Here is a 15,984-nt window from a genome sequence, read left to right as displayed (position 1 = left end):
TGAAAAAAAGTAAGAACAGAGCTCCTGCAGCAGTTTCTCCTTGCAACTATTGGCATCACAGACCATATTTGTGCTTGAGAAAAGCCTTTGTTTCTTGATTTAACCCATCATTTACATGTTCCCCAAACATCACCAATCTCTCAGATCAAACAGTATATTGTGTACTATTAACTTTATTTCATATTCTTTGTTTTTTGTTGTTTTTTTTTTTTTTTTCTTATTAGCTATATCCTCGTGCTGTTCCNTTTTTTTTTTTTTTTTTTTTTTTTTTTTTCTTATTAGCTATATCCTCGTGCTGTTCCTCCTTCCCCACCATTTCCTTTTCACTCTATCCATGGCACCGTCATTCCCGATCTTATTTAAAATCACTTTCGTTTCGCGTAGTCGTCCCCCGTAATCTTTCTTCCATGCATCAAACATTTGTTTCAACCTTCTGAATTCCCTATCTGGGTCGATACTTGCCTCAACTTGACCGGATTTTACCTCTACTAAGAACTTTGCATCATCGCCGAAGACTTGACTTCGTTGGTCGAATTCTTCGGCTAATCGGCTAATGACACTAAGACCTGCATTCATTGGTCTTACTCCATTGATTTCATTAGTTGTGTTGTTGGTACCCAATTCCCAGCTGTATCCTCTTTCGTGGCTTGCATTGACTGATACGTCGTAATTTCTATCTGAATCATCAACTGATAAGCTTTTCTTTGCAATGGAGAGGCTAGATTGCAGGGATCTCATTTGTTTCTGCCACATCTCTTCCATTGACTTCATTTTCAGTTCATACTCTGACCATCGGTTCTCGTACTGTTGAACGCGTTGATGGAGGATGTCGTTTTCTTCTTCTTTATCTCTCAAAGTGGCCTCAGCCTTCATGACACGGCGTTGTAATTCCGCAAGGAATGATGACTTGACAAGCACATCCCCTGATCCATTTCCCTGTTGGGAATTCAAGATGAGTAATCATATTCGACAAACCTATGAAAGGATATAAGTAAGGAATACATCTCCATTGGTACGAGGCTTTTTGGGAAACCAAAAGCAAAGTCAAGAGAGCTTATGCTCAAAGTGGATAATATCATATAATTGTGGGTTGTCGTGATTACTAACATGGTATCAGAGTCATGTCCTTAGCCATATTAAAAGAATCCTCAAATGTCGAACAAAGAAGTTGCTAGCCTCAAAGGTGTAGTAAAAAAGTGACTCAAGTGACGAACAAAAGGTGTACCTTGTTCGAGAGCTCCAAAGAAAGAAGTCGAGCCTCGATTAAATTAAGGAGAGATTGTTCGAAGGCTACATAGGTTTCAGGGGAGGCTCTATGGCGTACTTTGTTCAAGGGGAGAATTGCACGTTGGCTAATTAAGGGGATGATCATGGGTTTATAAGTAAGGAATACATCTCCATTGATATGAGGCTTTATGGGGAAATCAAAAGCAAAGCAGCCATAAGAGCTTATGCTCAAAGTGGACAATATCATACCATTACGGAGACTCGTGATTCCTAACAATAGTAAATTATACTATTAGACAAAGTTGAAGTAGGACCAGTATGGAAAGATGCTTGAAAGTTTAGGCAACCAGAAGATTTGAAAGAAAAAATTGATAATCAGAGAATGAACAGATAAATATCAAAATGGTGAAAGTTTACCGAAAGACCACCAGGACTCATCAATCCTATATTTCCGGAGCATCCTCTTACCAACCAACCACGGATAACTGAAAGGTAGCATACATTAGACCAGATTAGTAAATGCAATAAGAACTCATGAAAAACAGAAATACGGCCGTAGATGTCCGGACCTGGCAGAGTAATCCACATTCCAGTAAGAAGCTGGTCAATTTTTTATTTTATTTTACTAGACTCTGTAGTTCTGTAAATGCTTTATTTGATATAAGAAAAACAACTGAATTTTTTGGTTTATTTTACCGGACTCTGTAGTTCTATACATGCTTTACTTGTTATAGACTCAGCTGGTTTTATGTATCCAGGTCAGTACACGAAACTCCTGTAACAGCCTAAGCTCACTGCTAGCAGATATTGTCCTCTTTCGGGCTTCTCCCAAAGTTTTTAAAACGCGTCTGCTAGAGAGAGAGGTTTCCACACCCTTATAAGGAATAATTCGTTCACCTCTCTAACCGATGTGGGATCTCACAATCCACCCTCTTGGGGGCCCAGCATCCTCACTGGCACACCACCCTATGTCTAGTTCTGATACCATTTGTAACAGACCAAATCCTCCGCTAGCATATATTGTCCTCTTTGGGTTTTCCCTTTCGGGCTCCCCTCAAGGTTTTTAAAACGCGTCTGCTAGAGAGAGGTTTCCACACCCTTATAAAGAATGCTTCGTTCCCCTCTCCAACAGACGTGGGATCTCACAACTCCAGTTCCATAACCTCCCTAGCAAAAAGTGCACAAAGCATTGTAATTAAATTCAAGGGCTTAGAGTGGGCATGCTTGCATCAAACTCTATAGAATATGAACTGTTTTTAGTTGCTTCCTTGTGAAATCATAAATCCAGTAGAACATCTGATTACCTGATTGTATCACGACTGATGCATCACAAACCTCCTTCGAACGTTTTCTAGCAATTCTGGCTTTCTGATACTTCTGAATAGAAATAGCAGCCCTATGCCTTCGTAACAAGATAGCATACTCTTTTCTGGTTTTCTCCCCACGTACAACTGCATGAGAAATTAGAATAGTTCAAATCTGTATCCCAAGAACTAGAAGGTGGTTGGTTCTATGTTGACGAGGGAGGTTAATACATGACTGAAGAGTGGAAATCCCTTTTCTCAGCTCTTTGATGTGGCAACGAGCCAGGTGCCCTCTAAAACAGCTTTGAACACAGAGGATTCCGTGAAGGGTGCGGTTTCTTGTATCTTCAAGCACTCCAATCTGCCAGATTGTTTTTATAAAAATTGGATTATCACAATAGTTAGTATTTCATGCTATATATACTTCCACACAACAAAATTCAACTAAGAATAATAGAGAGATTAAGTTATAATTTTGACTTCTAAACCGATATTCTAAGTTCTTTTTACCACTGATTTCTAACCCAATCGAAACCAGAGGAAAGTAGCAACTGCACAACATAAGCAGCATATAATACGACTAAGATGTCAGGATCAAGCAGCAATATAACTTGCTAAGCACACCTCTCGGTGACAAATGAAAATTATTGAACATTGTCTACATTTATTAAATAAACCACTCTTATATTGCACTTCTGTGGCTCTTTTTTAGGATGTTTTCTGCTGTAATAGTTCTCATCGCTGTCGAACAAATAGGCCGTTGCCAATTTGGAAAAAAGATAATAAATAATGGAAAGATTATATCAGCTCTTCAATTAACTCCCCTTTCTAGAAGGTAGTATGGATTGCTGACCTACCTCGGTAAAGAGTTTAAAATCTTCAAAACCCAAATAGCCTTTCCTTAATAGAGCAATTAATGTTCACAGAAAGCACAAGCATTTTACCTGCCCAGTTCGGAAAAACAATTTTGTATAGCCAACTTGGTACATTTCAGGCAATATATTGAATTGATGAAGAATTGCGACCGAGACGCTTAGTGGATCCTGCGATGAAAGGCTTTCTTGTAGAAGGAAACCGTACCTGATGACGCACACCAGAATAAAAGAATCATGCACAAGTTATTACATCAGTAAATGTTAGAAAGGAAAATTTTAAAAGCATAATGATGTATGCAATAACCAGCAATACCTTCGAGAAAATTTCTTATGCGACATCCGAGTAGGAAATCCAGCTCGTGATATTCGTACCACTTCTAGGACCCCACAACATTTTAACTGTTGTAATACAAGTCCTTGCTCATACAATCCAGGAGACTGAAGTTTGTTAGGCTTGATGCAACGGATGAAATGAGGTGTCGTATTTTCAAGACGGAGTATCAATTGGAATAATTGATCCTATACAAAATCCAAATTATTAATAAAGGCAAAAGGTTCAATATATGACAATTCAGTGCCTAAGACTTAGTACTGAAGAGACCCTCGTTCATGCATCTGCTTAGTCCTGAGAAAAGCTCAAACCCAAAGAGTCTGCATCCTACTGTTTTGTATTTTACCGTCTTTAAATTCAATTAAACAAACAAATGACCATTTGAGATGCTGTCATATTACCAAACTCATCAAGAGCAAATAGCTTCAACTTGCAAGAATGAGAATCAGACAAACATCTGAAGAAAACAAACAAGATTATGTTTTATCCTCGCTACGGTTTGAGCTACTGTCTTCTTTTTTCCCGAATCGGTCGTTGACATAATATTGACACGGGCTTAAGAATAACAATGTCTCTCATAATTAATGACAAAAACTCACATTATGCAATTTAATCATAAATTAATTACAATAGATAGATTACCTTAAACTTTCTGGCAACACTCAGTTTTTGGGATTCTGCACCACCAGACTTATGTGAAGTGCCACCAATGGACTTTTCCGATTGAGTTAGCATGTTGGATGCAAAAGCCTGAGGGAGATGGCACGAGCACGAGGATAGGAGTTGAATAGAATCTAAATGTAGCAAGTCCCGGTTTTTCTCCAGAAAACCAGTTGTATCATAAGTGACCTGAATGAAGACCCAGATGCAACTATCAAAAAGTCAGGTGAAATTAACTAAGGAAGAGAAATTTCACAAATGACTACCAACAACTTGATAAACGGAAAGAACTTAGAGAAAGCTAATTGAATCAAGTGAGGGGCCAGGCAACATCCCTCTTACTAAGTGATGAATGTCTCCATAAATAATAAAAAGATAATAAGTAAACTGCAATAGGAATAGAACATAAATAAATTATATCTACCAATGACATGTAAATACCTCTCCTGCATAATGACAGACAGTAAAGGCTTTCCCTCGTTCTCCTCTAAAAGAAGAAGAACGACGCAAATGCTGCTTCAGCTTGTTTGCAAAGGTCATATCTGTGGCATTTGGGAAAGTAGACTCCTCGTCTAACAGGGACAACAATCCCAAAGGTTTCTGCGTAGAAATTAAAAAATACATCAAGGAACCCATGATGTCCACTTTGTTAGAAAAGGCATCACTCAGTTCAGAGTAGCCCGAACTCAGAACATACGTCAGCACTTGTTGTAGGCGACTATTCGGATGGACTATATCAGACATTGGTAACTTAAATAGTTAGATAAAAGATTTAGGGTAACTCAACATATGACTTCTTTGTCTGAGAATGTACCAGGGAGGGGGCATATATAAGTTTTTTAATTAAAACCTCAATTTTCGGGTAAGAACTATCAAAGAATACCACAATAGCAATAGAAAAACATATGATACATAAGTGGCATGGAATTGTGTAAGGTATTTTCCTTAAGAAATAAAAGAATATATTACTAAGAAGAGCTTACAAAAGTGAAGATGAGAAATCACCACAGGGCAGGGTTACAAAAAGGATTCTCAATTGGCCACAATATGAACAATATCAAATTTACAAAAAAGAATTACAGAGAGAACTCCAGATGGCTGCAAAGAGCTTAATAGAAACCCAAAACTCATGGAGACTGCACGTTTGCTCTTTGTAGACCTGGTTTCCTTCACTCCACAACTTCCACAAAGACACCATTATGGTATTCATCCACAAAATTCTAGCCTTTTCCTTTGAAGGGGATTACAAAAAACAAATGAAAACCCATCTCATCTAATCTATTAGGGAAGCACCAACTCAAGCCAAAGATTGATAATATATTATACCAAATAGAGCTAACCAGAGGACAAGAGAAGAGGTGAAACTAATTTTCCCCATTCTATCTACACGTGACACACCAGTTGGGCGAGAATGAGCAAACAATAAACCAGGCACACAAGCTTCCAGCCAATTCGAGAGGGCCAGTAATCTCTCTGCACGCACTACTTCTCTAATAACAACCCTAAAGATCCTGTCTCACAATGCCCCTACAAAATATTTGCACCCCTTCCCACCGAGTGTCAAGGATATATTCCACTTTTAACCCTCCTAATATATGTGTTGATGGTCGAGGCTTTACAAATGGCAGTTATAAGCAGACATGGTATGCTAATTTAAAGTAGCCATGCTTTGAAACATCAAACTAAATTAGTGAACTCGTCCTATAGTATGTCACAAAATATATCAGCCAAAAGGTGACAAAAAATTGGTGGCATACAAGTAAATAGAAAGATAAGAAGATGAAGGAAAAATCATCATACATACTAGAAAGACCAAGAGATGGTAGCGCAAAGAATCAAGTTGACAAATTAAAGGCTACCTTTTCAAACAGACTGAGACAATCTTGGTTGTCGTCAAAATCAACTTTTGCCCAGTCGATACCATCTTGAATATATTCCTGATATGATATTGTAAACTTCAACATACAGCATGAGAAACTAATAAATGAGACGAAAAATTTGTTATAGTTCCTTTTCCCTTTCTATTAGCTGACACATACACTTCGTCTCTGGACATGATATACTATAATACCGATCAATAACCCAAATTTCAGAACTACTCATGTTACAGGTTCCATCTTGCTATTGTTATGACTTGTTCCCCGGACAAATCCACAATTTAGTAAATTTTAATTCTGAGTTCCATGACCTACATTTGGTCATCTAAAGAAATATGGTGCAAACAATTTTGGGTGAATGATAAGTGAATAAAACCTATGATATTCTTCCCAATATACATTCCTAATCTACACCAAACTATTACATTCAGACAATACCTACTTATTCGTTACAACTTCAACACATATCAACCCTCAATATTTTCTGAATTAGGAACAAGAAAGAGGAGAAATGGCTGTTAGACAATGAAAAGTAATCACTTGAGGTCATTTCAGCTTAATTGGAGCATAATCAACTGGAAAGTTACCTCCTGCTCGAGCTTAAATAAATGACGATTGAAATGCTGCTGTAACCTCTCATTTGCATAGTTAATGCAGAATTGTTCAAAACTATTCCTCTACAAAAGCCAGGAATAGGGGGGAAATATTAGGAGAAAGATACATACATACACATTAAGTGATTAGAGAGAGCAATTAAAAGCTTAAATGAGGCATACATCAAATGATTCAAAGCCATAGATATCAAGAATGCTGATGGATCTTCCAGTTCGCCTTTTGCCTACGGCAAGAGATTTGTTAATTTGTTCAACCAACCACTCAAACAAACAAGCATAAATTGACTTCGCCAAAGCATCTCGAGTGTCAATTGCCTGCAAATAACAAGAAAGACAGATGTAATTTGATGCGAAAGTTTTTACAAAGATAAAAGCCAAGTGGATTTTTAAATTACTTAATAAGGTTCAAGCTAATTTCCTAATCCACACTTGCTGATACAAATGTTGATCCAAATGTGAGTCCATACTCAAGTAACCAAGCCAAAAAAAAAAAACAAAATATATAAGCACTGGTTATGTTCTTAATTGCACAATGCTCTGTGCATGGTAATGGGCCTCAATAGATTTCGGCCCAATGGTCTGATCATTCCACCGCAATTTTTCAGCATAACCTTTCCACAAAAATCACTCATCTTTGGCAAAGGCCTAGAATTGTTTTGTCAGACAAAAATATGTGGACAAATAGGAATTTAACAGTAGAGTTCTACTTGCAATTTGGAGTTCTATTACAATTAAATCCAAACTAAAATTGTTACTTATAAATAGTTACTAAGTTATTACTTGAAGGTGACTAACGTGTAGTTTGCCGATAGAATTAGTTCCTCCCTTACTTATCTATGTCCCTACACAATATAAATTAGGAGCTTATCATGAACAAAATTCTTGCCTGAGGTAAAGTAAGCTTTTGGACAATGCTGTCATTTCCAACTCTCATTTTTCGAGTTGATAAAGCTAGTTTAAGCTCCTCAATATCACACTCAATCAGTTTAGCAACAGTCTGTAAACCTGAAAACGGTAATCCAATAATAGCATAAAGCATATGATACACGTTATGACAGAACATGACTAATTAAAAAGAAATCAATTACATAGTTATATAACATCAAATGAAAACTGTAATTACATTACAAGTAGATGAATAATATTGTAAATCGCTAGAATGGAAGAAACATGGAATAAAGAAAGCCATAGATGTACTTCTAGAAATTATTATACCACGGATGAGAATTACTTCTTTGTTGAAAGTCTAAGATGGCACAATTTTTATCCCGCCTTTATTACTTAAAGAAATGGGAGGCTAAATTGACTTTAGTTCCTAGAATGAGTGCAAGGAAAATGCACCCTTCCTCCGTAAACACTAGAAAGAATGATAACATTTAAAACTGCATTATCATTTGTTCATTTAGGTTGATCTGATACTTGACTCTTTTAAAGGCTAGTTCACGCAGTAATTCAATTGCTACAAAAGCATCGCTATGTCATTATTACTAGCATCCATATTATGTTCACGACAATTTAAACCTCGGTTAGTCCTTACAAAAAAATAAAATTTGACATAGAGCATGATGAAAGTATCCTAAGTCTGTCTTTCATGTTCAAATCCCTGCCACAAACAAGGTATACAAGCATCTTTCACTCTTAGAAATTCTAACCTTCATCTTCCGCGACTTCCACATGATTCTCATTGTCTATCACGCTAAAGGAAACATTTCCCAGCCACAGCACAGCAGCAAGCATTGCAAATACGCTGTGCTGATCTTCTTGGCTGATATGGACGACATTTAGTGCTTCCTGAGAAGTAATGATAAGCACGTTACAGCAAAGTTTCTGATTCAAACACATAAAGACTGAGTAGAACGCATCAAAATAGATAGTTGGCCAGGATTAATTTAATTATAAATTAAAGAAATTACCGTGACAATACGAAACTCTTCAGCATCATTTACTCTATTTATTGAAAAACAATTGCTCTGGCTGAGATATTTGTACTCTTCCGCTCTTCTCAAGTTCAGCCTCTCTGCACATCAAAGTTAAAACTAGTTGAGATATGGTGCCATAGAATGAGAACAAGACATCTAGCTTAAACTTGGACACAAAGTCTATACTTGGGGCGAGCAAACCCTAGGTGGTATTTGTTATCAATCCATAAAACAATCAGACAAGGCAATTTATAATTACTAGTAGATGAGAGAACTTCAAGAGTTCAACAAAGGACAATAGAACCCAACTAATTTTTCATTGTGCAGGAAATTTCTGCAACGGAATAAAAATTAGATCTTTTATGCAACCAGACACCAGAGTGAATATCAGACGTGAAACTGTAGTAAGGATAGAACAAGAATTACAATTTAAGAAACTTTTCGCATTGCTTGAATGTTTTGCATAAAGTTGTTTTAAATTTAAGAAAACATTATAATTTCATTACAAATAAACTAATTATTTAATTATTTAAATGAAATATTAATATTTTTCATTAAAAAAAAAAAAATTAACCTCCTCCAATGGTACGACACCCCCACCTGATTGATCTATAGAAATACACATCGACCCAATTCAAGGGAACACCAGAAGATTTTTATTTACTAGATTAGACCAATATCCAATCCAATGCCCACGTAGCATTCCAAGCCTTAACCACTCTGCCGTCCTTGGGGTGGGAAAAGCCACTTAAATTTTAAAGAAGTAATATATATATAATCACAAATGCAATAAGACCAGCAAGCACTAACAGTGGCACTTCTCCAAAATGCTAGCTAGCAAATAAAACTCAAGACAAGACCACTAAAAAGAATCTAAGAAAACAAGAGGTCCAATGCAATCCATATCAACATGAATAAATGTTAGACACGTGTAAACTATTAGATAATGAGTAACATTATCTAATACTTCACACATCATTTCCAAATTTCTTCATAAGATATAAAAGAACTTCCCCACAAATAAGCCAAAAATAATGCCCACAAGTATCTGCAAATCGAAAGAGAGAAGTTACCTTTAAGTGCAGGAGGAGCCCCACTACAAAGTTGATAAAAGATGTGGTATGACCTTTCTCCCTCCGTGCATTGAACAACTCTAGACTGTTGGAGAAATATATTGTTCTCAGGGCTTTTTTTTTAATTTTTTTAAAAAAATCAATACAGGCATATTTCAAAGGGTAGACTAACAGATTTACCTTTTCCAGCAAAACTGTCCGGAGTTCATAATGAGCAGCACAATCAAAGTCAGATGAACCATCTCAAATTAAATTTCCATTGAAAACCAATGCAGAGTCCTAAATACAAGAAAGCTTACAAGTTTGAATATTTGCACCAGTGATTCTCCCAGTTTCACTAAAATGGATTTCAATCAATTTTCCCTGCAAATGTTAAATCCCACTTTAAAAAGGCTGTAGAACCTAAAATGGCAAGTAAAAAGCAACTTTAATACAACACATCCATCTAAAGGAAATCAACATGATATAGGAGCTTACAAAGCGGCTTGAGTTGTCATTTCTCGAAGTTTTTGCATTTCCAAAAGCTTCTAAGATGGGATTGGTCTTCAATATCTCAAACTCTATTCCACTTCCACCGCCAAGGGCTGCCAAATATTGCATTGCTATCTTTGCTGTTTCAGTTTTTCCAGCTCCACTTTCACCGCTGAATTGAGGCATCAAAAGGACATGAATAATATGGAAAATATAAAATTGCCTTTATGCTATTCACACCACCCCGCATGTTATTTTATGATACAAACTAATGGTCATATGGAAAACATGAATACCAAGCAACTGCTAGCTCTAAGAGACATACCATATGGTGGGTTGTATATTGTTTATGTGATTTATCTGAATAACTGAATGGTGTAGATTGAAAAGACTGAAGATATTATTATACTAGAACTTCGATCCATTGGGTCATGAGCCAGCTAGAATAACATATAAAATAACTTCCTTGGCTCTTTTAGATGAATGCTATGCTTATATGCTCAAGTAAAAAAGTAACACTTGAAAAGAACAGCGTGGATTATAGAATAAATTAAAAAGCTGAGCAAAAGTTGAAAACATGGATCAGCATTACCTTATTACAATTGATTGATTTACTTCATCTGAAAGGGGGGGAAAAAGTCGGTAAGAAGCAGACAAAATAACAGCCTAAGCATAAATTGAGCCTAATAAAATATCAAGGACAACAGGAAACCTCGAATCATCTCTCTGATGGCTGTATCTGTAATGGCATAAACATGCGGGCTCTGAGCCGTTTTGCGCTTGTATGCTTCAATGTAATCACTTCCATACAAGTCAACTTTCTTAAAAGGATTGGTAGCAACCAGAACTGGCCCTGCTTTTGTCTGAAGTTCCCAAAATCATACCCATGTCATTACTATTAGAATAGCTTTTAAGCAGACCCATGACTAACTGTATTAAAAAAATTCAGACACTCACATATATAAGATCCTGATTATATCTGTACTCAAGATCATACAACACTGAAGGTTCATTTAGATAGCTAAGTTGCATAAGATCATCAACGCCATCAAGGATATCTGGATTTGCAGAAATTAAATTTTCAGCTTTCACCTTTAACACCTGCCATTCATATGGTAACGGAATCAGATATCAATAAGCTTCATACAGCTAAAGTTTCTTATAATTTCAATTTGCTACCTTTCCTTCAGTCAGTGAAACTACTGATTCTGTTCCTGTAGTTGACAGTATATTTACAAGATCCCAATCGCCATTTGGAAGTTTAAACCAAGATTGATGCATCTGAAATAGACAAGTTCAGCAAATAGGCTCTTAAATCAAACACTAGAGACTTCAGTAGGGGGGCCAACTGAATATAATATTTGTTCACAAGATTATGATCAACTGAGAAACATGTTGGTTCACATTAGCTTAGAAAATAACAACATATACAAGATCATATATGCAAGTGGGAGATTTGTTTACGTACCCATGCAAATTTATGAAATAAAATGTCAGAAACACAATGAAAATGTTTATATGAAATGTATGAAGAAAACAGAAGCTAATAATGCCTGAACTACCAATGGATGAATCTTTTAAGTGGATTTTCAGAAAGAACGATCTAAATTGGGCATGGACAATAGAAAACTAAAAGAGATGCCAAGATGCGCAATGTAACCAATATTGCTTGAAACAGCTTTGTTGTATGTGCAAGGGACCCATGGGTAATAGAAATAGGTTGTAGCGATAATCAGCTCTAATTGAGAATCTAGTCCAACAGATTTAAAAGAACATAATCCAAAAAGGAAACTGATAGTCATTGTGTTTCAATTATTCACTGTTTTCAACTGCCTCCCGTTGTTTTTTTATTTGATATTGTGAGATCCCACATCGATTGGAGAGGAGGACGAAGCATTCCTTATAAGCACGTGGAAACCTCTCCCTAACAAACACGTTTTAAAAATCGTGAGGCAAACGATAATACGTAATGGGCCAAAACAGACAATATTTGCTAGCGGTGGGTTTGGGTTGTTTCAAATGGTATCAGAGCCAGACACCAAGCAGTGTGTCAGCGAGGACGTTGGGCACCAAGGGGGGTGAATTGTGAGGTCCCACATCGGTTGAAGAGAATGAAGAATTCCTTATAAGGGTGTGGAAAACTCTTTCTAACAGACACATTTTAAAAACCGTGAGGCTAGTGGCAATACGTAACGGGTCAAAGTGTACAATATCTGCTAGCGGTGGGCTTGGGCCATTACAGATATTCTCTTCTCCATAGTCAGCAAGAGAAAATTGATATACAACACACGACCGTGAGGCTAGTGGCAATACGTAACGGGTCAAAGTGTACAATATCTGCTAGCAGAGGGCTTGGGCCGTTACAGATATTCTCTTCTCCATAGTCAGCAAGAGAAAATTGATATACAACACACGAGTTCAACAAGAGAGATTCAAAGATTAAAAAGTCAAAACAAAAGGATTATGAAATTCTAACGTTTCCAGATGTCTAGATCCAACTTGAAAAATATTTTAGTAGATAACTGGACGAGATTTCTTGCAAGAACAAAGATCTAGCATGTTGCACACTGGGATGATACGGCAACTCTCGTGCAAGCTATTCCTAGATCACATGCATCCATTTGGGAAATAGTGACTATTTTGACATAAATGACTACTTCTATTGTACTAACGCAATTCTTAAGTTAATACCACAACATATTTATCCTATTTTAATCATTCTGGTTGAGAAGCATAAACAAGGAAAGGGAAATAACTCCTGTCAATTGCAATCGTGAACTCCTGTCAATTGCAATCGTGGGGCCGAAAATGGAAAGGCTGACTGTTAGTAATAAATTAAATAAGGAAAGGGAAATAAATAATTAACACTAGAAGCAGAGGAAAGAATGAAGGATAACTTAAGTTGAAACCATAATGACCAAGATTGTGATGAGATTAAGTATGCAGAAATTAGACTGTAGCTTTCCTGTAATGATGAACTAAAAATAAAATCTCAGCTACCATTATCCTCTGATTATAATAGATTTGAATGTCAAAGTGTCAATAAATGACCCAAAATACCTTCCTTGGCGTGTAGGAGGATGTGTCACCCCACCTGCTTTCACTATGTGAAGCCGAATTTGAAGGTGAAGGTAAAGACATAGAACCATCTTCTCCATCTTCCAGCGCGGGTCTTTCTTCCACTGTTTTAATATTGAAATTATACGGTGAATCCTCATTCAGCACGTCACTATTGTTCATACTGGATCGAAGTCGATCAACTCCAGAAGCACCATTTTCGCCATCAACTAACGAATTAGCTTCCATGTTTTTCACATTCCGATTATAAGGCTCTTCCAAAGCTTCAGCTTCTTGCGGAATCATGAACCGAGAACTAGCTGGCATGGATTTAATGGATTGTAATGAAATCATCCCCTGGGATTTCCGAGACATGTTCCTACAAATTTATACATGACAGCAAACTGAGCATTGGCAGGTGGAAAAGCGATCAATATTGAGATAAAAAGACTACTTTTCAACAAAAAATGTACAATCAAACTTTAATAAGGTCCCACATGAACTACTCATCTAATCCTGGTTAGTAGGTCACCATTGACAAGTTCAACACCAAAAGAAATCCCAATTTCGAAACAGCCCAAGCTAATACAGAAAGCAATAAAGTTGGTTCGAATCAATTATACGGATACATTGACTCGGATTTAACCCAAAACCCTTGAAATGAAATCTCCTCGATCTGTATGATGCTTAAATTCCTTAAAAGCTAATTACCAATCAGAGCTAGAACTGCTTCTTCAATAGATCTTGTAGTCTAGAATCGAAAAAAGTGAAGCTGAATTAAGAACATAACTAATGACACCTAATTAGGAAAGGAAAAACATTAAACTCGAGTTCAACCAAGCTTCACCAGTCTTCCAAAACTATCAACATAATCAAAACGAATAACACGAGCAATCCAAAATAAAATTAAGAACATCCATATCCCCAGAAAATCCACGAAGGTGAAGTCAATACTAACGCATTAATCCAAAATTCATCCTCTTACCTTCAAAGAAACGAAAAAGCAAAAACTCGAGTAATTACCCCGATAAACTTGGATGCAAGATCGAGTTCCAAGAACTAAGGAACGAGAAATCTTCCCAGAGCCTGAAAGAATTCAAAACTCAGCCAATAGAAGCTCCGGAAGAGTTGTATCAGTGAAGAAAGATGGAGTCCAATTCGGCTTCATGAAAACCTAGAAGCCATAGCCACATACAGGTAGGGTTCGCGGAAGAAAGATGAAGGTCGATGAGAGGCTGTTTGGATTGCGAGAAAATTTGAACAGAAAATTGAAAAGGAAAATCCAAAGCGTGTAGAGAAGAAGGAGCAGCCTTCTCTGCCTTGCTTTGCTGTTTTTCTCTGCCGGAGAAAAATTTTGTCCTATTGACGATTTTACCCTCCGAACTCTTACAAACTGCCGCTTGTGTCCTATGGTTCAAGCTCTATTAATAAATAACTTTTTTAAAATATATATATATAATTTATACATTATGGTTTTTTTTTTCTTTAAATTATTTATTGGTCCTTATTATTTTCCAAAATTAAGAATTTAGTTTGTTGTTATAATTTTAAAAAATTGAATTCGGTATTTATAGTTTAATAAAACCTCTTTTTTTTTTTGTCAAATCATAAAAATTAATTCTAATATTTAATTTTTCAAATTTCCAATTTGTTTTTTAAAACTATTTTGTAATTTTTAATTTGGAATTTAAATTAAATATAGTGTTTCTTGTTATAATTATTTTAGCATTGTTTATTTTATATATATATATATAATTAAAATCGAGTTACTAATAAATGAATAAAAATACTCTTAAATTTTTTAAAATTTCGATAATTTTGGAGAAAAACAAATAGTATTTTAAAATATTAATGAAATTTTTGAAAAATTAAGGATATTATATATATATATATATATATATATATATATATATATATATATATATATTGGAATCGAGTTTCTACTTAACCAATAAAAATACTCTTTAACTTTTAAAAATTTCGATAATTTTGGAGAAAAACAAATAGTATTTTAAAATATTTTAAAATATTAATAAAAATTTTTAAAAATTAAGGATATATATATAATTGGAATCGAGTTTCTACGGAATGAATAAAAATACTCTTAAACTTTTAAAAATTTTGATAATTTTAGATAATAAAATAATATTTAAAAATATTAATGAAATTTTTTAAAATTAAAGTTTTTTTTTAAGTTGAAGGGTATTTTTTAAATAAAATATTTAATAGACGTATTTTTTAAAAAATTAAGTAAATTTTACAATATTGTTAAAAATTTTAAGTGTATTTTTATTAATTTAAGCAAAATTATAATAATGAGATTTTATCGAATCCATTTGCATTAATAGTAATTTAAACTAAATTCCCTAATATGATATTTTAAATAATTAATAAATGGTTTACTTTTTAGGAAATAATAATAATAATAATTGAGCTTACACCTTTTTTTTTTTAATTATTGTAAATTTAAAATTTCTTAATTTTTTTTTAATGTCAGGAGTCAACGATAAACCATAGCTACTAAATTATTGGTCGATGAATATTAATTAAATATTAAAGAAAGATTAAATTATTAT

General features: G+C 35.2%; 1 protein-coding gene across 3 annotated transcripts; it reads right to left on the bottom strand.

The window, feature by feature from the left end:
• Positions 1 to 245: 245 nt before the first annotated feature.
• On the bottom strand, positions 246 to 14,791 carry LOC111449570 (myosin-1-like). Of its 3 annotated transcripts, none has more exons than XM_023089505.1 (24): positions 14,394 to 14,791; positions 13,412 to 13,787; positions 11,531 to 11,632; positions 11,309 to 11,452; positions 11,064 to 11,214; positions 10,944 to 10,971; positions 10,358 to 10,523; positions 10,180 to 10,243; positions 10,061 to 10,074; positions 9,881 to 9,965; positions 8,802 to 8,905; positions 8,541 to 8,679; positions 7,775 to 7,893; positions 7,051 to 7,203; positions 6,862 to 6,951; positions 6,257 to 6,334; positions 4,839 to 4,997; positions 4,380 to 4,586; positions 3,720 to 3,925; positions 3,476 to 3,611; positions 2,763 to 2,892; positions 2,532 to 2,678; positions 1,645 to 1,712; positions 246 to 936 (listed from the first exon to the last, which is right to left on the bottom strand). In XM_023089505.1, exons 2-24 carry the CDS (start codon positions 13,781 to 13,783, stop codon positions 283 to 285), a joined length of 3,516 nt encoding a protein of 1,171 aa, XP_022945273.1. In that variant the 5' UTR covers positions 13,784 to 13,787; positions 14,394 to 14,791; the 3' UTR covers positions 246 to 282. The 3 variants fall into 3 exon arrangements, with proteins under 3 accessions (XP_022945273.1, XP_022945272.1, XP_022945274.1); XM_023089504.1 differs by having other exon boundaries at positions 14,432 to 14,790; XM_023089506.1 differs by lacking the exon at positions 14,394 to 14,791 and having other exon boundaries at positions 13,446 to 13,521.
• Between the last annotated feature and the right edge of the window lie 1,193 nt (positions 14,792 to 15,984).

This window comes from Cucurbita moschata, unplaced genomic scaffold (assembly GCF_002738365.1).
Source record: "Cucurbita moschata cultivar Rifu unplaced genomic scaffold, Cmos_1.0 Cmo_Scf00011, whole genome shotgun sequence".
NCBI lineage: Eukaryota > Viridiplantae > Streptophyta > Magnoliopsida > Cucurbitales > Cucurbitaceae > Cucurbita > Cucurbita moschata.
Note: the sequence above shows the minus strand (reverse complement) of the source record. Positions and strands in the feature narration are given on the sequence as shown.